This window comes from Oryza sativa, chromosome 10 (genome assembly GCF_034140825.1).
Source record: "Oryza sativa Japonica Group chromosome 10, ASM3414082v1".
In the NCBI taxonomy this organism is placed as follows: domain Eukaryota; kingdom Viridiplantae; phylum Streptophyta; class Magnoliopsida; order Poales; family Poaceae; genus Oryza; species Oryza sativa.
Window position 1 is genome coordinate 11,100,735 of NC_089044.1, and position 23,601 is coordinate 11,124,335.

The window sequence follows — 23,601 nt, forward strand, 5'->3', positions numbered from 1 at the left end:
GGGCTGTTTGGACGCGCGCCTGCTAGTTATAGGTGAGACAGTATAGTTGCTTAGCTTGGTATAGGTAGTTGCATGCATGATGCATGTGCGATAGTTTGCTTGGTTTTCCTGGATGGAATTGCATGCATTAGCATGCTAGCTGCATAGGCCAGTTGTTCAGAGTTGACAAGATAATTTCTTAATTCCAACGTTGAATTGGGTCATGCAGAGCACCAATCAACAAATCTTGCCCGGTTCACAAGTTGTCCATTTTACGCGATATCACAATTTCTCAACCAATTAGTATTGTTTTTTCAGTGTTTTCTGGATCCTCAGAGTTTAATCTCCATTGGTTATATACTCACACACTACGAGGACGTTTTGGAACGATTTATATAATTTTATACTCCCTCAGTCATGCATGCAAGCGTGTGCGACGAGTTGATCAGCTGGCTGGAAAATTTATACATAATGCATGCAAGTCATGACCGATCTGAACTGTTTACTCTGAGCAAATCTGACGTCTGAAAGGGAGAAATGAGAACAAGCTGCCAGATAGCTGGAACTCCCCACCGCGGCATTAGACAAACATGGCAAGCGAGCAATATGATTTTATCTCCATGTTATAATGCGCTGAGCATGCCTTTGAATCAAAGGATTTATGTAAGGAATTTCATAAGATTCAAATCCTATAGGAAAATTTTCTATTTGGCCCATTGATTCAAAGGATTAAAACTTTCCAAATCATATGAAATTCCTATGGAATGACACATTGCATGTATATTTTGGAGGAAACTTAGCAAGAGGTCTAACCTCTTGAAAAATTTCCTTTGAGTCTATCTCTCTTATCCGATTCCTGTGTTTTTCCTATGGTCCAATCAAACGATCATTCCTGTGTTTTTTCCTATGTTTTGCAATCATCTATTTTATACTTTAATTCATGTCAGAATCATGTATTTTTCCTATTTCTCCACTTTTTTTAACCCTGGGATTCAAAAGGGCCCTAATGATGAGACATAGTCCTGATCTTTCGATAGATACTGATAAGTCGTTTGTGGAGAACTCATCATTGATGTAGGATCGAACAACAAGAACTAAGGTCCTGTTTGTTTCAGCTTAGGATTATTATAATCTGGATTATTAAGAGTAAGCTGAAACAAACAAGTAGATTATTATGATAGATTATTATAATCTATAAGCCATATTACTATAATCTAATAATCTCCTCTGGAGGAGCTTTTTTCAGATTATTGGGTGGCTAAAGTCCAACTACCATTAGATGCCTTCAATAATCCAGAGAAACAAATAGCTCACAGCTTATTCTATGTCAGCTTATTATAATCCAACTTAGAGTAATCTGATTTAATAATCTAGATTACAATAATCTTAAGCTGAAACAAACGGGGCCTAAGCCAACCATAAGAGGGTGAATAGTTGTAGTACCCAAAACCAAAACTTTTAGTGGAATTAAAGATACCCTCGAATCCAATGTAGATCGGTCTGACCGGGGTTAATCCGCCGTGCCTATGCTGCCGGTCTAACCGGTGTTGATCGCCCGGTCTAACCGCCCTACAATTGCCTCTACCTCCTGTCGCCGCCGTCGGTCTGACCACCGTATACCTACCGGTTTGACCGGTGCGATGCCATCGGTCTGACCACCGGTGTCCCGCCGGTTGGACCGTCGAACCCGAGCAAACACAAATCAAAGATCTCATAAAGTAGATTGAAACTTTATTACTTCTCTCTATGTTTACAAAGTGCAACAACAGCACTCCTCACGAAAATATTGACTAAACATGAAACCCAAACTTTTCTCTCAACTCAACTCTCTCTAAAACGATATCGGGAGGCCGCACCCTCTCTCTCTATTTATACCCAAACTTGTACAAGAAGTCCAATTGTACCAAATTTGGACTCCCTCCAAATTCGACTCCGTATCCCATACTCACACAATATCTCCATCGTATGACAAATGGAATCTTCACCAACCACGTGCATTAATATTTAGCCTAAGCATCCCGCACGATATCCTGATCGTCCGGACGTCATATTCTCATAAATTGACTCCCGATCCATCACCGGCAACACTCTCCCAAGGCATGAAGACCACCTACACATGCATCAACCAAGAAACCATATCCGAGCACAAGTTCTCACCAACTTGACTCATTGTTAATAAACAACAATACTACATACACATAGTATCCATATAGAAGTCATAAACATGAATTATCTACGGATATCCAACAAATCAACCCGAATCCGAAACCGACATAGAGTTGGCCAGTCAGACCACGTGCTGGCCGATCTGACCACACGATACATGCCGGTCTGACCGGCAACCACTACCCGGTCTGACCGGACCCGCTCAATCAGTAGTCTTTGTTCATCACCTGCAAATCCAATCATCTCCAAAACCACTTTGCCAATAATCTCCAAATATCAAAACCAATAATCTCATATGCCAATTATTCATCACAAAATAAGCATTAGCAGGGTCCTTTATGTATACAAAGTTTCGTTAGAATCACCGCTATTTAGTTCGATCTTTTTTACCTTGTACTCCCTCCGTCCCAAAATATAAGAACGTAGGATCGGATAGGACATTTCCTAGTAGTACGAATTTGGACAGACATCTGGTCCTAGATTCTTATACTTCGGGACGAAGGGAGTATTTTTTTTTCAATGCTTTTCATTAGTTAAATGACATGTAAGAAAATGAGTAAACATTCCCTCCGTGGGAAAAAAATCCATATCCTCTTTTAATGGGCCTATATATATATATGTCCTTTTCCTTTGGCGTCGTTAGTGTCTATGATTTCTCTTTTGCCCTCCTTCTATACCAAATCTAGGTAATTCATTTGGCCATTTTCATTCTTAGTGGAAAATATAAAACATTTATAAGGCACACCTTTTGGGTTTAGCCTATGATATAATTACGAAGTCCAATACCTAAAAACTGACTTTGACGTGGTTTGTTTAGAAAATTCCAAACAGCTTAGGAGGAAGACCGAAGTGTTCTTCTTAATCAGCAGCTAAGTCTGTTTGAAGTTAATGTTGTCAGGAGACCCGAATCTGACTCCAAACCATGTATCTCTTGCCTTCTATGGCTCAATAATGGCATGGTGGTGTTGGAGTAGACTTGAGGAAGGCCGTGATTTGGTCCCCAACCAACTTCACTGATCATAAATGTAAATGTATTCCATGAAGACGCTCCCCATTTCTTCACCCATGCAAGGGTTTCTTCAAATGACAAAACATAAAATTCATGGTGTACATAGTATGTTTTGTTCGAATATTGTCAGCGTTCTGGATATTGGATACCCTATATATAGTATTTACCTCGCAAGACCACTGTAGACCAAGTCCAATACAGAAACAAACCTAGATAAAGTCTGGAATAGATAAGGAAGGATTCCTAGATAATAAATGAAATACATAGGCCTACTTGCGCTGCTTGGACTACTCGGATCATACTTTTTTCCCTAGTTCTACTTGGACAAACGGGCAACTGAGGGTATAAATACCAGGCACGTAAGTGAGGAGTAGGACAAGTCAAAACCCATGAGAGAAACTAAGACAACATATAACACCTCCGATCTCGTCGAGTCAACACCCAAAGAAGTCGATAACAACTAGTCGCCAACCACTATGCCCAAGCTCTGCACCGATATACTAGCATACTAGATTAGGTTTTTTTTCCTCCTCATTATTCTCATGAGGATGATATATATAATACACTAGCTCCGGTCACCAAAAGTTGGGCTATTACCCATCTTGGTGTGCTGGATCAGTATAAAAATCCTTGTTGCCTTGCGTTCCATTATCTAAACTAAATTGGATAGAGAATTTTGCATCATAATTAGGGTTCCAAAGAATGATTTATTTGAGACCGTCGCACAAGATCATAGATACACGCACAGAACCAGAAAAATTTTGACACTAGGGTATTATTTTGTAAAATAGTTTTTGACAACTAAGCTAAAACCTGGTGTTACAAACTCATTAATATTGTTTTTTAAAAAAATAGACAATAAGGTTCTATAAATATCATAGTATTTATTGGGTTGTCTTTTCGTTTTTTTCCTCAATAACACCGAATTTCATGGCAGAAAACTAATGTGATAACGAGCGGGTAGTAATTAAGGTCGTTTTTTTTTAAAAAAAAGAACTTTAAGGATGTTCTAACAAAATATCGGCTCATTCTGTCTCGACGATGTTCACAGCTAGGGGTGGAGATAGTCACTACAAAACCGTTTTTACTCCTAGTTGGGAACCCCTATAGTCCCGATTTTCCAACCGGTGTTGAAATTATTAACACATAATAATTTAATTTATTCCATAAATAAATCATGACATTGCATATGTAAACTAGCATGAACATATCATAAGATCTACATATGTAAACTAGATAGTATAGCATGAACAGATCAAATATGCGTAACATAGTGAGCACGTACCAAGGGTACCGGAAGACCAGTTGCACAGCAGGAATTACTCGCGGTTGCGGGCGTTGACAAAGGCGTGCATCACGCGAGCAAACAGAAAGACGAGCCGTCGTGAACGAATAGGGAGCAGTCGTGCGAAGCGCTTCCCAAAAACCTTATTGCCGCCTTCTCCCGGTGCAGGACGTGGAAGGCAGAGGTTCCGGAGACATGCTATCCCGATCGCCGCTGCATGCCGGCGAGCGGAATGGAGTAGTCTACAAGCGACGGCGCAGTACAGAGTAGGAGGCAAACCCTAGATTGATTTCACGTGTGTTGCGTGGAGGCGGCGGCTCGGTTTATATAGAGAAAGGTCGCTTGATCTCCACTCCGCGTAACCGAACCGGATAAGTCACGCGTAACTTATTCGAACTCCACGCCGTTTTCACGCAACGGATTTTTCTAAATTTCCCGCAGCAAAACAAAACTGCAAAAGAAGGCCGCATCTGCGCAAGGGTGAGGAACCAATTTTGTGGACCATTCGACGCGTACGTTGTGCCGCCCGCCCCGCCAGGCGAGGCGAGCGAGCACGCGTGTATTCCCCCTGTTCTCTCCACCTCACATGCTTCAAGTGGCTAGGAGGGCATCCTCCCTTTTAAGGAGGTCCTCCTCTCCTAGAATAAGCAAGGTGATACTAAACTCCCATGCATGCCATCCCATGAGGTGGGCTTTTGTGATTTTCAAAATAATTAATCTTCGAGTGGGATAAGGCCCATCTATTAATTCCAACAACCGGGACTACGAATCTGGGACTAAAAATGCGCATCTTTAGTCCGGGGTGAAATAACCGGGAGTAAAGTTCAATCTTTAGTCCCGGTTGGTGTTACCAACCGGGACTAAAGAGAGCATAGGCAGTCCCCGTCGGTCCCCATTTCTTTTTTTTTTCATTGTTTCTTTGCTAATTGAAAGAGTTAATCCCTTTATTTTCTCCCAAATCGAGTGCCATGCATATCCTCAAAGCAAACCCCAAATCCCCAAATCAAAGTAATATCCCAAATCATTCACATCACAAATCCAAAGTTACTTTATACACATAAATCAAATACATCACAAATCCTAAAAAAATTACACACAAATCAAATACATCTAAGATCCATGCAATGAATCACAAGTTGTACAAAAAAAGAAATTATACATCTTAGGGAATCACAAATTATCAAAAAAAAAAAGAATGGACGCTGTCGGCTGCCACGGCCGCCGCCTGCGGCCCCGTCGCCGCCGCCGGGCATGACCCCGCTTGCCGCCACTCGCCACACCTGACCGCGGCCCCACCTGCCCGCCGCTGCCGATCGCCGGATGGGAGGGGAGGAGGGGGAGGAGAAGGGAGGAGGAATGGGAGGAGGGGGGAGGAGGAGGAAGGGGATCTGAGGGGTTAGGAGCAGAGGGGATGAGATCGATCCAATCTTATCTAAATATCTCGGTGAGGAAGAAAGCCCGTCTGGGACTTAACCGATCAGAGATGGGAGAGAAATATTTACTCCCGGTTGGTAACTTCAACCGGGACTAAAGATAGATTTTTAGTCCTGGTTGGTATTACTAACTGAAAATAAAGATCTAAATGATCTTTACTCTCGGTTGGTACTACCAGCCAGGACTAAAGTGGTAATCTTTAGTCCCGGTTAGTAGTATCAACCAGGATTAAAGATCCTCAGCCCCCTGACACAAGCCTCTGACAGGGGATGAACCGGTACTAAAAAAAAAAAAATTTAACCGGGACTAAAAACAATATTTAGCCCCGGTTCTTTTTAGAACCGGAAATATTGTGGAAATCAGCCGACCCAGCAAAGATCATTTCTCCAGTAGTGAGTGTATATTAATTTGGGGGGTGCCCAGGAACCCGGTCAAGAAATTTTTTAGCTATACCCTTAACTATTTTCATCATGTATGCACCCCTCAATACAAATTTAGGCACCCGCATCATCTTAAACTCGATCTAAAGTAGAGTAAATTAAGCAAGTGGCACCACCCTCTATTTCGCTCTATCTCCACCTCACAGCAGCCCCAAATGCTGTATATACAAAGGCGGAAGGGGTTACTATACTGTTGTATTGGCTACAATTAATTATCTTAATTCACTACACCGAATCGTTAAGTTATCTCTATTCTATTAATTTCAAATCAAGTACGTATTCATCCCGTCCCGTGCATGTATTGACAAATGATAAATCGTGTGCTGAAAAGCGGCGGAGGCGCGGGAGGTAGGCACCGGCGCCGCCTCCTCTCGCCAATCGATCGACGTACGGCGGTCATTCACCATAAAATGATTACACATGCCGTACTCTAGCTACTTGACACTTCACCTACCCAGGGCAACGATGCCGAATGGGTTGTCCACTTAATGCGCCTAGGCTCATTTTCGTGATGGGCCTAGGTTCGTGGAAATTAGGGCTGCCAGATGAATGTATTTCAATTTATGCATCCATATTTCGTACTCCCTGGGCTCCGTTAAAAAAAACAACTTTTGTATATATCTGGATTCATATATATAGAAGTTGGCATTTTTTTTGACGAAATAAAAGTACTAGTAACATATACTAACTAATAGATATAAAAAGATATCGTAAATATATGCATTTTATGCCACCTATATATTAGTTTTCAAATTCAATTTCATTGTGTTTCAGCAGAAATCAACAGGGAAAAAATAATATGATAGTTTTAAAAGTACAATTTTGCTAGATTTTTCTCTTTTTAGGCCAGCCATATCTAATACTCCCTCCGGTTCTATATTAATTGACGTTTTAGACAAGGTTAAAATCAAAGTTTTATAACTTTGACCATCAATAACTTTAAAAATATTTAGTTTAAAGAAACTAAAACAATATATATAGATTTGTCTTTTAAAGCACTATAATAAAAGTAAATATGCATTTATTTATTATATATATTATAGTAGAAAAATAAGGTCAAAGAGATATCTTGTAGACCATGTCATTGTTCAAAACGTCAATTAAAATAGAACCGGAGGGAGTAATGTGTCAGTATAACTTATTAGGTATACCTATTGTACTTGGATTCGTATCTACCATAATATACTGCAAATCCAATATTATATGGAAAATCATATTAAAATAGCCTATCAACATAATGAATCTAAGAGGAATTTTTATAGAAGCTTACACTTACAAGTAAAATTATTTTTATTTTATTACTATTATTGTGACATTTATTAGTTAGCACGTGTGATAAATGTATCTTAAACTTGTGTACAAATAATATTTTTGCCGGTAATTATCGATAAGTTCTATCTCACCATGATATAGATACAGCCATACATATAAGTCGTGCTTTCCTATGCGGGCATGGAAAACAAAGAAATTATATCAACGTGTGAGCCATGATAATATGAATAGACTAAATTTCACGGAACTACATATATTTTAATCAAATTATCGTAAAACTAGATATTTAAGACGTGGTATGATAAACTACAGGTTTAGTGATTAATTTAGTTTTTTTTTTAAAAATAAATATTCAAGACTAAATATTATGAAATTACATACTTAATATTGAAGTGATCACAAACTATATATTCTAAATTTTAAATTCGTACCACTATCTTCACGCGTTAAAGCTATCAACATTCTAGTTTTGTGATAAATTGGTACAAAAATTATAATTTTGTGATAAATTTTCTATTTAATCTTTATTTATGTGACACTTCATTCTAAATCTGTAGTTTTGTGAGAAATTTCAAGCTAATTAAGTCTGTAGTAGTTTTGCGATCCTTTAATTAAATATATGTAATTTTGTGAGATTTACTGATAAAAACGATCTAATATATATAAGATGGGTATTACAAGTTAGAATAACCAGGTGGTCAAGGACGGTAGAACTGGACATACATCGATCGAGTACTGCCTGCAAACAGACGCGAGACGCTTATTCAACTCAACAGCGTCAACAGACAGACATTGCACGAAACTAAACTCGTCTTATTGAGACACATAAACTCTAGTGAATATTGTTGCAGCTCAAATAATTAGCAGGTGAAACCGGACGGGTAGTTCTTGCCGCACTTGTTGAGGATGATGCTGAGGTCGACGGGCAGGTTGAGGTTGATGAGGCCGAGCACGTTAGCCTTCAGAGCGGTGCAGAGGCAGACGGCGGCGTCGAGGTCGGCGATACCGGCCAGCAGCGGGCAGCAATCGTCTGGGCCGCGCCCAATCTTCACACCGATCAGCCCGTTGAGCAGGTTGGCGCACACCCTCAGCTTCAGGGCGTCGATCGGGCAGCGGCCGTGATCGTCGTGCGACGGCGGCGTCGGGGCAACTGGCTTGCCGGTGCAGTTAGTTACTGCACACCCGAAGAACAGGATCAGGAGGGTCAGGGCAAGAAGGGGAGCGATCTTGTTGGAAGCCATTGCTCAAGTGGTGAAGTGATCTAGCTAAGCTAGTAATGGTGCTAGCTAGTGGAGTAGACAGTGCTTCAGCTTGTGTTGGCGTGTGATGGTTATTTATAGATGATTGCTACTCCCTCTGTGTTCCATTTTTATACACTACTTAAAAAAACCCTGATAGGTACCTGCTCATATATGCCGATTTATTTAAAACTGACACCTATTGACCATTTCTCACCTTCACATGAGGAAAAAATATGTAACCGGCACTTTTGACAATTATAGGTGTCAATTCTAAATAAAAACTGGCACCCGGATTTTTTCAAATACCTATAATATATTATAGATACCAGTTCTTCGAAAACCGGCAGTTGAAAAAAATTGAGCCGAACCGAGCCACCAATTAACTCCCACCAAAGTCATCATGCATCCACTCCATTCATATCCGATCCGCTTGTGCTCTCTCTCTCTCTCTCTCTCTTTCTGTCTCGCACTTGTCCTCTCCTCCCTCTGCAACGTCCTCTCTTCCCTCCGCGCCACTGCTCTGTCGCCTCTAGCACCACATCCATTGCCACTGCCAATCGCTACATCCGGCGCCGCCGCCCATTGTGCCACCAGGTCTGGCGGCGATGGCATTGGCATGCAGAGGGCAATCGCCGGCGACCTCGGCAAGGAGAGAGACCTTGGCAGCCGGCAACAGCTACCTCCACACCGCTCCTCCGATGGCGACACATATTGCCAACGATGGCGGGACCGGGGAGAGTAAGTTCATCTTGCTTGTGTAGTTCTTGATCTTGTGTTGTTGTTGATCTGTAATCTGTGATAATTGTTGTTGTTGATATGTGATATGTGAAGGATGGGATGAGGATTTTTGTAGTTGATATGTAATGGATGGGATTAGGGGCAGCTTGAAAGAATCGACTCATCGAGCCGAGCCGATGCTTGGAGCTAGCTTCTCTTTTCATTTTTTTTTCTTTTTTGAATCGGAAAGAGCACAAAAGAACCGGTACCAATGACCTAGTGTCATTGGTGCCGGATAATTGGTCTTGGCTATGAAACCAACACGTATGCCAGGTTTGCAACCAGCACCTTTAAGGTGTTATGCTGTAGTAATATGATGAACTCACCAACGTCATAAATTTAGGGATAGAGGTAATATAAATTATATGTCGTTTTGACTTTTTTAAAGTTATTAATTTTTTGTTGAAAGCTTGATCAACTTTATATAAAAATAAAGCAACACTTATAGCACCAAATTAGTCTCATTATATTTAACATTGAATATATTTTGGTTTCTTTTTTATTTTGGGTTGAACTTGATATTCTTTATGAACTTGATCAAACCTAACAAAATTTAACTCAGGAAAAAAAATCAAAACTACTTATACTATAATATACTAGTAATATGGTTGTGCTAAACCCTATGGTACAATTCTATTTGTCTTTAATAATTTTTAAAACTTCATGCTAGCAAAAAAAATTTTACATGACAGGGTGTCATAGACATAATGACGGAATCCTTATATGACAAGTGTGTTGATGAGCACGGTTTTGTGGACTTTGCTCGAAGTGGCGGGATGAGCAATCAAAAGCAATCAAAGAAATTTCTCCGCGCCTTAAACGAGCAGTGTGACTTGTAGAAAAAGGATTGCTTTTCAATGAATGTATGTGTCATGGCAATTATGCTTCAAATGTCTTTTTTGTTGAAGAGTTCTTGTCTCAGTTGTCACATTATGCAAAATCACACCAGGCAAATAAATTACAATGGAAAAATGGACACAATTCTTATTCTGCTCTATTGAAGAAAATGTTCCTTTGCTACTTCTTGAGCATTTTTGTTCTTTTGGTATGTGGTTGTCAAGTGATAGAAGATATGCAGTTTTCCTGATTTGTTTACGGTATATTTAGTCACAAACAAAGCATTGTAATTAGTAGGTTCTTTTTTCCTTTTACTTTTTTCTTTTTGTGTTCTTTGATCGTTCCATCATGTTCTATCCCTTACCTACTGGATTAAGATGGATGAAACATTTGATTTTTTTTCTCGAATGTATGTGTTGACAAAAATCCAGGAAGAACTCCACAATCTAACATGTCTCTAAGTGTAAACTGGCATCAAAGATAGTTAACTAATGTAAATTGGACATGAGCAAAAATAACTTTATCACAATGATAATCGAGCATAAAAAAGGGATAATTGCTCATTTGACGCTCTTTTTAAGCATAATAACTACCAAACTAACCATATATTTTCAAGTTTGCTTAGTTGACCCTGTTTTCTCAAATCGTATTTTCCGTTTGACCCTGTTTTAACTCTACCGTTAGGGTTTCATATAGAAAACAGAGAAAAAAATATTTTTACCACCCCAAATAACCAAAATACCCTTATTACACTCAACCATATCCCCAAGCCCCCATCCTTATCCAGTCCCAACCCAAATCTTGGCAACTATGGCGTGCAGCACCGGAGCTCGCCGGCATGCAGAGGCTGGAGGTCGGGTGGCGGCGGCGTACGCATGAAGGGAGATGGAGCCCAGCATGTGGAGGGCAGGCGGTGATAGCGCGCGCGCGGAGGGAGGGAGCGGCACAAGCACGGAGGGAGGCGGACGCCGGCACGTGGACGGCTAGTGGTGACGGCGTGCGTGCGGAGGAAGGGAGAGACGCCCTGTGTGGCGAGAACGACTGGCGGCAGAGGGGCGCGGGCGGAGGGAGGCGGAGGCCAGCGCGTGGATGGCGGGCAGTGACAGCATGCGCGCGGAGGAAGGGAGCGGTGCCCTGTGCGGCATGGGAGCTCGCCGGCGTGTGAAGTCTGGGTAGATAGAAACTAGGTCAAATGAGAAGGGTATAAACGTCTCTTTTTCCTTTTATTAACACCGTTTGCTTGGCTTCACGAAATAGGGTCACATCTGATGTTCCCTTTTAGAAAATAGGGTCAAATGAGTAAACTTAAAAAGTAGGGTTAAATTGGTAGTTACGCTTTAAAATAGAGTCAAATGTGCAATTGCCTAAAAAACCACAATCAATGATATAATCAACATATAAAGACGGAGAAAACTAGCAAACACAAGGGAGGAGCGAGCGCAATATTAATATATATCCAGATTAAGGGAACAAAACTCTTAATAGTACTGTTAACCAAAGCAACAGCTGAGAAGGAACAATTCTCGATTATAAAGCTTGAGTTACCACGGGGATTCCCAACATAGCTAGGATCTTTCCTACTCAAAACATTCAGAGCCTTGACAGTCTAGTCCAACCTTTTGCCTATCAAAAGTAATCTAAGACCTCTGCTTCTTCTTCTCCTTGAAGAGTGCGAGCAGTGACACTGCAGACACCTTCACAACCTTCAACCTGACACCTGGAATATCTCCCAAGGCATGCCCTTTCCAACCGAATCCAACAATCAGCACCTCATCCTAGAGTATCCAAGATATTAGAAAATCCTTGAAATACCATCAGCGAGTACACTAATCCCAGAAATACCATCGACAAGAGCAACTTTCTGAAAATACCATCGTACAAGCCTTTTTCTCCCAAAAATGCCATCACCGTCAACTTACCGTTGATTCCACACCGCTACAACCATTTTTTTTCAAAAAATGACCAGATTGCCCTCAGTCCAAAATATACCCCTCCCATTCTCCCAATTCACGGTAAAAGAAAGAAAAAGAAATGAAAAAAATGTCACCACCCTTCTTGTCGAAACAAGATTTTGGCAATACTAAAAAGGGGTGGCTATCAAGCTGGAAAAGTGGATGGGTTTAGAGACAAGAAATTTTATACAGGTTCAGGCCTTCTTAATAAGAAGTAATACCCTACTTCTGTTCGAGGATTGATCCGCCGAGTGTTTTATTGATTGTATGATCTGAGAGAAAAATCGTGCCCCAAAAGACACCCGGACACCTCCTTATATAGGGAAAGGGGTCCGTATTACAAAGTACAACCCATATCCCTAACGGAATAGGTAGTTACAGATAAGATACAATCGTAACCGACTAGGATCCCGGGTATTTCCTTGACATAGAAGTTTGGAATTTAACCCGATTCCCTTTGAAGATATTCTATCTATACATGGCACCCCATACCTAATCGGATATACATGTCGTATGGGTATGGGGTATCCATAATCTCCACAGTAGCCCCTGACACCTTTACAGTCGACGAAATAGTCTTCTCTCGTAATTCAAATGATAATCCGAGTGCTTCAACTTCCTCTGTCTTAGTCTTCTGAGTAGATGCATCTAATTAGGTGTAGCCCCCGACTATGTGATTAGTTAAATAAAAACTAAACATATAGTCAAAGTGCATCAAAACATCCATCCGAGTGGTTTTACAACCGAATCACCCAAGGGATTATATGGCTAAGCATGTGTGGCATCTGATAAAACATCCAGCCGACTGCTTTAGCTTTAATGCGCCAAAAATGAGGTATAGAAAAGGCCCGAGTGAGAAACACTCTAAAGGTCTATAAACCAACATACATGATAAAAATCCGAGTAAAAACTCTCAAAAAGACTCATCAAATGTGGTATAAAGCATGATAAATGATGAGTCTAAATAGCCTAAGCTATGACCCACGCCATTATTAAGGTAAGCATATAACATGCTGACAGAATGACCATTTAAAATTAGTCATCTCAATAAGGCCCGAACAGCTTTGTAGCCTAAAAAGGCCAACAAAATTAGTATAACACTTTTCTGTTGGGCACCCTTTTATTTGCATTGTAGTAATTCCAAAGAATTATCTAACTACGTCAAAAAGGATTTTAGCAGCATTGGGCTATTCTGTCGTGAGCAACTTTTGCCAAAGCAAAAATATATACCTAAGTCCCTAAGGATCACAACCAGCCACGCTGATAATAAAATTGGGCTGAAAGTATTGTTTAGGCCCAGGCCCATTAGCATCTCCCGATACCTTAGTGAAATAAACGCTAAAATAGAGCGCCGTTTCGTCTTCCCCGCCGCGATCCTCTCCATTTTCCCCACTTCCCGCTACAATGCAAATACTGCGCCGGCGGAAACTAGGGTTCGCAAATCCGCACCATTCCACCCCTCTCGAAGCTCCGTTCTCTTGCATAGATCTTCCGTACATCCATCGCACCAATATCCTCTTCATTCGCTGCCGCCCTCGCTCCAAATCTAATCATCCATCTCGCTCCCATGGCCGAGGAGAGAGAAAGCTTCGAAAGTCAATGGGCTCCCTCCGATGTAACGGATGAGAACTTGAAGGAGATGGTAGCACATGGCGTTCTTCCGGCAAAGGAGATCATCGGGTGGCGTCCGGCATGCGGCGAAGCATTTCTGACCCCTGACACACACGAGGTCGTGGTATTTTCTCACTTCTTATATGGTGGTTTTCCTCTCCCAACCTCAAAGTTCTTTAGGGGGATTGTGGAGTTTTACGGAATTAGCTTGCATCACCTAAACCCCAATTCCATAGTTCACATTGCCAATTTCATCCATGTCTGCGAAGCTTTTCTAGGGATTAGGCCACATTTTGCCTTATTCCGCCGCATCTTCTTCCTGAAGCCCCAGCCAAACAAGAACAAGCCGTGCGTCGTTGGTGGGGGGACCGGTTTTCAGTTAAGGGGAACCTTAAGCCAGAAATACTTCTCCATGCCCTTCAAAACCTCAAACAAGGGCTGGCATGCAAACTGGTTTTATGTGCAAAATCCTGAGCTAGCACTCCCCGAGTACTCCTGCCTTCCTCCAACATATCAAGACACCCGGAACTCGCTTCCAATGGGAGATGAGGCTGCCCAAGCACTTTCTTTGATGGAATGCATGTTGAAACTTAAAGAGCAGGGTCTGCAAGGGGAACAAATCACCCGGCATTTCATCAAGAGCCGGCTGGCACCTATCAAAGAGAGATCTCGCACTGCCTTTGAGTTTGATGGCAAGAATGACCCCAACCGTGAAGATCCAGAATCTCTTGAGTTTAAAATCATGAAGGAGAGAATGTACAAAATCTTCTCAAACGCTATCGCGGTTAGCTGTTCACACCTGCTGCCAGTGGTGCCATATAATGCTTTCAACCCTCCTCCACCGGTATGTATCAGACATCTCGGCCTTTCTTATGACATCCTTTTGTCTTTTGTAAGGTTGGCTGAAAACTTGAAATATCATGCATAGGAATTTTCTTTAATGAAATCTGATCCTCCAATCGCTCAACGCCGCTCACCCCGCCGGCAGGCTGGTCAGGCCAGTGGAGGGCCGAAAATCCGGTCTGATGCTCAGCCAAGCATCTCAAAGCCAACTAACCAGTCGGACTCTCGCAAAAGGAAATTAATTCTGAGTGACGACGAGGGTGACAATGTTGAAAAAGCTGGCAACAAAGAGGTGACTGGAAAACAGCCAAGGCAAGCTAACCCGAAGAAGAAAACATCCAGTCGTCCAATACCAAAAATCAGGAAGTCATCCAGGTACAAGTCATTAAGCAATTTCCCCTGTATCGCCAAACATACACCATCGAAGTAGTGTTAATAGCATATCTCAAATCTGCAGGAAGCCATCTGACATCGATCCTTCTAGGAAAGACTAAACCGACTAGCATGGAGACTGGTCCTACGACCTCCACAGAAACCGGGCCGACCGCCGAAAATCGCCTGACTAGTAGTCAACCAGCGACCGATAATATAGAGGCCAGCAATGAGCCCCCGACTGGAAACCAGTCGGCCGAAGCTGAAGCCAGTGCTGATCAAGTGCCCCCGACTGGAAACCAGTCGGGTACAGAACAAAATGAGGACATCCCGGAAACAGAGGCTCGAGCAAGCAGCCTTCCCTAAAAAGATACCAACACCGACCCGAAGTCCAGTTCATCCGATAAGGTGCAAGGGCCTTCTCGTCCTCAACCAAAGATCATAACAGGTAATCAGCTCTTCCAAATTCATTTTGATTTGACAAATTCTCTTCGATTGTTTTATCATCATCATCTGTGAATACGTAAAGGCCCAATGATCGGTGACGAAGAAGTTCTTCGGATTTAGTCAGCTGAAGATTCTCGCCAACCCATCTTAGTTAAATGGTGGGATGATGAAATGCAGCCACAAGGGATTATAATAAATAAGTAGAAAGAAGACGAGGAAGTGTCTTTGCTTGCAAAGACGCTCAATTAGGCCACTCGTCTCGTAAATGTATGTTTTTTGCACATAGCTTTACTCATCCTGTTGGCCACTTCACTGAATAGAGATGAATTTGCAATGCACAGAATTCATCTTAGGAATGAAGCAAAAACTGCAACCCTCGAGAAACTGGTTCCTCACCATGGAACCCTGGAAGAGACAAGAGCCCAACTCCATGAAACCAGGGAGCTTGCCAGGAAAACTGAACATGATCTTAGGGACCGAATCGCCAAGCTCCAAGATTCCAATTTCGAGCTGAGTGGTTCATCCAAAGGTAACATTTTTTCCTGTTTGACTTATTCCAAGCTGCTATCCGTATGTAATTAACCAATGGAAAATATTATAGTGCAAGTTGCCAAGATCACCGAGCTAGAAAAGCGAATCAAAGCTCTGGAAAAAGACAAGGGTGAATTGACCAAACAGAGGGACTCGGCTCTGAAAGACATCGAAGGTATTTGTAGTTAAAACTCCAGAACCATTCTTGTCTTCGTGCCCAGTCATTGATGTGAACCATTTATGCATATTGCAAAATTAAATCTCAGGCTCAATTCGACATCTTGGTCAACAAAATTAAGAAGCTTGAAGGAGCCAGGGATGAAGTTGCCAACGCCGCTACACCACTCATCCAAGCCATGTTTTTTTAATAATAATGGTCTGAGTTCGTTCGACGCTATTGAAACTTCGACAAGCTGAGAGCTGCTTCGGATACATACTTTAAGAACATCAAAGAAGCTGGATGCATGGGGGCGAGCATGGCATTGGCAATGACCAAGTCCTTGTACCCGAAGATCGATATTGACGCTGTCGACGGCTTTGCAGACGGGAAGCAAATTGAATTGATAAGAATCACACTCCATTATTATTATAGTAGCCCCTGACTGATAACTCAAGGAGCAACTTGATGTTAGCAATCAAAGAGGGAAAGAAGATACAAAAGTAATGCCTAAGCATAAAAACGATGAAGATGCTCAATATTCCAAGAGTTGTCGACATGAGTACCGTCTTCACGCTTGAGTCGATAAGAACCTGGCCGAGTAACTTTAGAAATTATGAACGGTCCCTCCCATAATGGAGATAACTTGTGCCGATCTCGTGTAGTTTGAATTTTCCTCAAAACCTGGTCTCCGACTAAGAAAACCCGCGATCAAACATTGCGGTTGTGACAACGTCGCAACCCTTGTAAATACCGAGCCGACTGAATTAAGGCTGCCTCACGGGCTTCTTCCAGTCGGTTGAGATCGTCAACTCGGTCTTCTCCGTAGCGCTCCTCCTTGAAGTTGCAAAATCGCAAAGATTCGAACTCTACCTCGCTTGGCAACATTGCTTCCGCACCATAGACCAGAAAAAACGGTGACTGACCCGTGGCCCGACTGGGCGTAGTATGCAGAGACCAAAGTACGGATGGCAGCTGATCTACCCATTTGCCAGCATAGGGATGCAGTCGGTCGAAAACTCACGCTTTGATTCCTTGAAGTACCATACCATTGGCACGTTCGACTTATCCATTGCTTATAGGATGCGCTACGGAGGCATAGCAAATTTTGATGCCGAAGTCTTCACAAAAATCTTTAAACACATCGCCAGTGAATTGAGTACCATTATCGGTAATGATTCGATTGGGTACCCCGAACCGGTGCACGATGTTGATGAAAAAATCTCTAGCCTTGTCCGCTGTAATCGTGACGACTAGTTTGGCTTCAATCCACTTTGAGAACTTGTCAATAGCTACAAAAAGATAAGTGAAACCACCAGTAGCCCTTTTGAATGGGCCGACCATGTCGAGCCCCCAAACCGCGAACGGCCAGGATAACGGGATGGTTTGCAACTCCTGAGATGGTAAATGAGTCTGTCGGGCAAAAAATTGACAACCTTCACATGTTCGCACAATTTAATCGGCGTCGGATACAGTAGTAGGCCAGAAAAAACCCTGCCGATAAGCCTTGCCAACAATGGTTCGTGCGACAGCGTGATTGCCACAGATGCCCGAGTGTATATCTTTTAGCAATTGCCTTCCCTCCTCCAAAGACATAGCATTGCAGAATCCCTGATGGACTTTTCTTGTACAGCTCGGTCTCATGTATGACATAAAGCATGCTGCGCCTGGAGATCCGCTCCGCCTCGTCTTTATCCTGAGGGAGTTCTTGGTCAAAAACTTGATGAGGGGCTCTCTCCAGTCGGCTTCGATCATGCTTACTTCTTGAGTGTCCACAGCCTCGGTTATTTCCTTTCTTGGTATGGTCGGTTCATAAAGATGTTCAACAAACACATCAGAAGAAGCTGTTTCTCGTTTCGAACCGAAATTGGCCAGTCTGTCGGCTGCCTCATTGTTATTTCGAAGAACATGGGTTAGATCGAGGCCATCAAACTTATCTTCTAACTTGCGTACCTCCTGCCGATAAGCAGCCATATTATCATCGAGGCAGGACCACTCTTTCATGACTTGATTAACAACCAACTGAGAATCTCCACAAACTATCAGACGCCGGATCTCCAAAGATATTGCGATCCTTAATACATGAAGAAGCGCCTCATATTCTGCCACATTATGGGACGTAGAAAAATGTATCCACAATACGTAGCTCAGCCTTTCTCAAGTCGGGGAAATCAGGACAACTCCTGCTCCGGTGCCTGAAAGCCTCTTTGACCCGTCAAAATGCATAGTCCAATACTCCATCTTTTCTATAGGCATGTCTTCTTGGCACTCAGTCCACTCAGCGATAAAATCTGCTAAGGCTTGGGACTTGATCGAAATTCGCGGCTTGAAGGATAGATCCAAAGACATCAACTCTAAAGCCCACTTTGCAATCCGTCCATTTGCCTCGCGATTATGAAGTATGTCCCCGAGTAGAAACGATGTGACCACCGTGACCGAGTGACCTTGAAAATAGTGAGATAATTTCCTAACGGTAATTAAAACACCATATACCAACTTTTGCACCTGAGGATATCTTGTCTTGGAGTCGGCTAAAACCTTGCTGACGAAATAAATTGGTCGTTGGACTTTTTCAACATGGCCATCTTCTTCACGCTCGACAACCAGGACCGTGCTTACAACCTGAGATGTTGCCGACACATATAACAACAATGGCTCTTGCGGATGTGGTGAAGTTAAGACCGGTGGAGTGGTGAGAAGTTTCTTGAGGTCTTCAAAGGCTTTTTGCACTTCGGGTCCCCACTGGAAATTGTCGGTTTTCTTTAGCAACTTGAAAAATGGCATCCTCCGCTCGCCGAGTCGTGAGACAAACCGGCTGAGCACCGCCATGCATCCAGTTAGCTTTTGAACGTCTTTCTGGGAACTCGGCGGTTTCATGTTGAGAATGGCGTTGATCTTCTACGGGTTGGCCTGTATGCCCCTATGGGATATCATAAAGCCAAGCAACTTCCCTGACGGTACTCCGAAGATGCACTTTTCAGGATTAAACTTCATCCTGAAGGCGCGGATGCTTGCAAAGGTCTCTTCTAGATCCGCGATCAAATCAGCCTTCTACTTGGTCTTGACAACTACGTCATCAACATAAGCTTCAACGTTGCGACCAATCTGAGTTGAAAAATATCTCTGGATCATGCGTTGGTAAGTTGCTCCCGCGTTCTTCAATCCAAAAGGCATGGTGATGTAGCACTAAGCCCCGAACGGTGTGATGAATGAAGTCTTCAAGCAGTCGGACTCTTTTAATCGGATCTGATGATACCCTGAGTAGCAATCCAGGAAACTGAGTAGCTCGCAGCCGGCCGTTGAGTCAACTACCTGGTCAATGCGAGGTAACCCGAAGGGATCTTTGGGACAAGATTTGTTGAGGTCGGTGTAATCAACACACATACGCCATTGCACTGTCCTCTTCCGAACCAGGACCGGGTTTGCCAGCCAGTCGGGATGTAGGACTTCCTTGATGAAGCCTGCTGCTAACAGCTTGGTCAATTCCTCCGTGATCGCATCCTTCCTATCCTGTGCAAAACGGCGGAGTCGTTGCTTAATGGGTTTAGCGTCTTCCTTAATATGTAAAGAGTGCTCAATAACCTCTTTAGGAATACCAGGCATATCAGATGGTTTCCACGCAAAGATATCTTTATTATTTTGAAGAAAGGTGATGAGCGCGCTTTCCTATTTACAATCTAACTCAGCGCTTATTACAGCAGTCTTAGTGGGATCAGAGGGATCTAGAGGAATTTTCTTAGTCTTGGCATCGCCTTCTCCGCTCTTTGATATCTTGGTTGCATGTCACACCCTAAAAATCTTAAATATATAAATTGTTGTTTAATTGGAATTATTAGAATTGATTTTAAAAGCCTAGAAGAGAAGATCTAATTTTAAATAATAAATTCCAATATAAAATTGGGCCAGATAAAATTTTATTAAAAATTTTGCTTGATTCTATATTCCTTGATTTTCTGGGATTTATTTGAGCCAAGGAAGTATTTTTAATAAATGGAATTGAATTTCATGAATAATTTAAATTGGAAAAGTTTTAAAAAGTCTTCTTTTGGCTTTGGGCCGAAAGTCGGCCCAAATCTCAATCTCCCTCCCTCGGCCCAAGCCGGGCCCGCAAGCGAGCCGCCGCTCACGCGTGCGCGCGCATCCGCCCGCTGACAGGTGGGGCCCACCAGTCAGGGCCGTCGTCAACCTCCAGCCGTCGCCCGGCTGAACCCTAGCCGAGCCGCGCCACCGTCTCCTTCCAAATTCGTTCATCCCTTTCCCGATCCGGTGAAATTGATAGAGGGAAAATGATCCCCGAGATCCACTCTACCTTTTCTCTTTTGGAATCGTCGGCTAACATCGTTTGGAAATTGGTAGATTCGATCTCGAATCGGATTCGTCTCTCTCCCCGAACCCTAGACTTTCCTTCGGGCCGCCGGCCGCCGTGGGCCTTCGCCGCCGCCCCCTAGCCGCTATAAAAGGACCCTCGGTGTCTCCTCTCTCCGCCGCCACCCTCGCTTTCGTCTCTCACCGCCGGTAGAGCTCTAGCGCCATGTAGCCTAGCGCCGCCGTCACCGCCGTTCGTCCAGCCGTGCGCCACCGTCGCTCCGGTCGTCGTCGTCGCTCGGGAAAGCCGCCGTCGTGATCATCAAGTCGTCGCTGACCTCGTCCGCCCCTCCGTTGTCGCTGTAGATCGCCGGAGCCCCGCCGTCGTCGTCAAGCCGAAGGTCGCCGCCGCTTCTTCCTCATCGCTGTCGCCGTCCGTTGACCATCTGCTGCCGTTTTGGTCACCGGTGAGTTCGCCGCGTCGCCCGCAACCCGTAGGTGCCGTCCGTTCGCGCCGCCGTGCCGTCATTTGCCGGTGAGCACGCGAGGCCGAGCCACCACCGGTGATGGCGTCACCGTTGACGTCATCGATGCCGTCCGCCATAGACCCGCGGTAGATCAAGATGATCTCGGTCGTTCATTTTGGATAGGATCAATCCCGGCCGTTCGTTTCCGTGAGTCACCGCCGTGCACCCGGTCCACCGTGAACCCTAGCCGCTGACGCAATAATCCCCTTTTCCTGTTCAAAAATAATTCAATATTGCGTCATAATTCAATTAAAATCTATATAAATGATTTAATCCGATTAAATCTTTGAAAATTCATAACTAATTCATCTTAGCTCGGATTTAGTTGGTTCAAGTCTCTAAATTTTTCTAAAATTGAGATCTACATGTTAAAAATATCCACATGTACTGCTCATGCTTGTTTATGTGCTATTTGGGTGATTTTGTTCTTTTCTCTTTAGATTCCGACGTTCCCGGAGAGTCCGAATTTGCAGGAGAAGACTTTGAAGAGTTCCAAGGCCAGCAAGGCAAGTCACACAGATCCCAAACGATCCTTTGAGCATGTTGATCCCGTTTAAAGCTATTGTTTCTATTCAACTATTGCATTTATTTTTGAATGTCATTGGGTGGAAATAACCTATTGTTTTGTTATGGCCCTTTTGTCCTTGATTACTCTATTCCTTGATACCTTGGGTTATTATAATTTTACTAGTTGAGCTTTATATGTTGGTTCAGCTAGATATTAGACAGAATTGCTTAGCCATGCTTAGAGACACTAGCTCATATAAATGGGATAACTTATGATTCACTATTATTTAATGATGGCTTAATGATAGCTCACGATGGTTGATCGTGATTGGTTAATTAATCAATTTGCCAACCAAAACCTGATAATGGTGGGTTGTGAGCATATGGTTTTGATGGTTGTGCTCATGACAATTAAGGACCGGTTCACGATTTTCGGTTGTGAAACATTTACCGTGCCAACCACAAGCCAGCGTTGGCAACGGCTTTACTTTCTGTATAGTATGGTTCATAGTAGAGCACCAGACTGTGAAGTGGCGGAGATAAGCCCACGGGGGTCGCTGGGGAGTCCATGCCTTGTTTAAGGGGGTGATTATGATCCGGGAACGGTGCACTGCTTTGAATTGTATTATATAGAGGGTATTGTCACAATCTCTATTCGGGTACTTGTCAAGTATCGCGACGCATGGTTGACATGATGTTGAGGTTGTGTCTTGTGGGTACAGTGGTACACCTTTGGCCAGAGTTTAAACTATTCGAATAGTCGTGCCCGCGGTTATGGGCGGGTCTAACAATGTCTTTCGTGATTAGTCTCACATTTCTCACCATATTAATGTTAATAACTTGGTTAACTCCTGGTTTGGAATGGTTAATTCCTGGTTTGGAGTTAGAACTGTGCAGCCGGGGTTGGTTGTTCAGAATGGTTGGGCCTACGCAACAGGGTATGTTGCATAGCGTTGGATTAATATTGTTTAATTATTATTTAACTGTTTTATTAAATTCTGAAATATTTGTTAAATGCTATTTATGCAAATGAGACTATATTATGCCATCCTTTGCTATCCCGTGCACTTGCATATTTGCTACGTGGCTTGCTGAATATGTCATATACTCACCTTGCAATCATTCATCAGAGGAGGAGTTCTACAGTGATGCTGTTGGTGTGGATGATTAGGAGTAGCCCTGGTCAAGCTGCCTGTGGAGAGGAGTCGCCTGCGCTGTTTCTTTTATTTTCCGCTTCTTAGAACTTTATTGATTGAGAGGAACTATCTACCTCTGTAATGACATTTTGTTCGCTTATTAATTAGAGTAATAATTGTACTGTATTATCAATTTGTTATTGTGTGCCTCGGCTGATTCCTGGACGAGGGTTTACATACATGTAAGCGTTTGGAATTTTGGATAGAAATTCCGGGCGTGACATTGCAGGCACTTCTCCTTCGGTTGCTGTTGATGCAGCCAGTCGGATCTCCTCTCGAGCGAGCGTGATCTCGCGAGTCTGGGCCATCTCGCAGCTTTCCTTGTCGCAGGTGACGGTTTGCTTGATGTCACTCCGCAGGGATATGACTCCTCGAGGACCTGGCATCTTCATCATCCTGTAGGTATAGTGTGGGACAACCATGAACTTGGCTAACGCCGGGCGTCCGAGTATAGCGTGGTACGCTGTCTCAAAGTCAGCAACTTCAAAGCAAATGTTCTCTGTGCGAAAGTTCTCCCGAGTGCCGAAGGTAACCAGCAAAGTGATCTGGCCGAGTAGAGTAGAAGATAGCCCGGGGATGAATCTGTGAAAGGGCGCACTACTCGGCTTCAGTTCTGTCCGAGGGATCTGCATGTCGTCTAGAGTCTTGGCAAAAAGGATATTGAGTGCGCTGCCACCATCGATGAGAGATCGTCGGAGCTTGACGTTGCGAAC

General features: G+C 43.2%; 2 protein-coding genes across 2 annotated transcripts in view; both read right to left on the bottom strand.

The window, feature by feature from the left end:
* Positions 1-8,220: 8,220 nt before the first annotated feature.
* On the bottom strand, positions 8,221-8,888 carry LOC4348382 (cortical cell-delineating protein). Its single transcript, XM_015757835.3, has one exon. It carries the CDS (start codon positions 8,824-8,826, stop codon positions 8,446-8,448), a length of 381 nt encoding a protein of 126 aa, XP_015613321.1. The 5' UTR covers positions 8,827-8,888; the 3' UTR covers positions 8,221-8,445.
* Positions 8,889-12,077: 3,189 nt separating this feature from the next.
* The window catches only part of LOC4348383 (small ribosomal subunit protein uS12), a 38,670-nt gene continuing 27,146 nt past the window's right edge, over positions 12,078-23,601 (bottom strand). The window contains exon 3 of the mRNA XM_015757836.3: positions 12,078-12,215. Coding sequence (XP_015613322.3) covers positions 12,078-12,215 — 138 coding nt within the window. The remainder of the gene's footprint in view (positions 12,216-23,601) is intronic.

Excerpts from the sequence above, each read along its gene's own strand:
- LOC4348382 (XM_015757835.3), bottom strand. The coding sequence starts at position 8,826 with ATGGCTTCCAACAAGATCGCTCCCCTTCTTGCCCTGACCCTCCTGATC.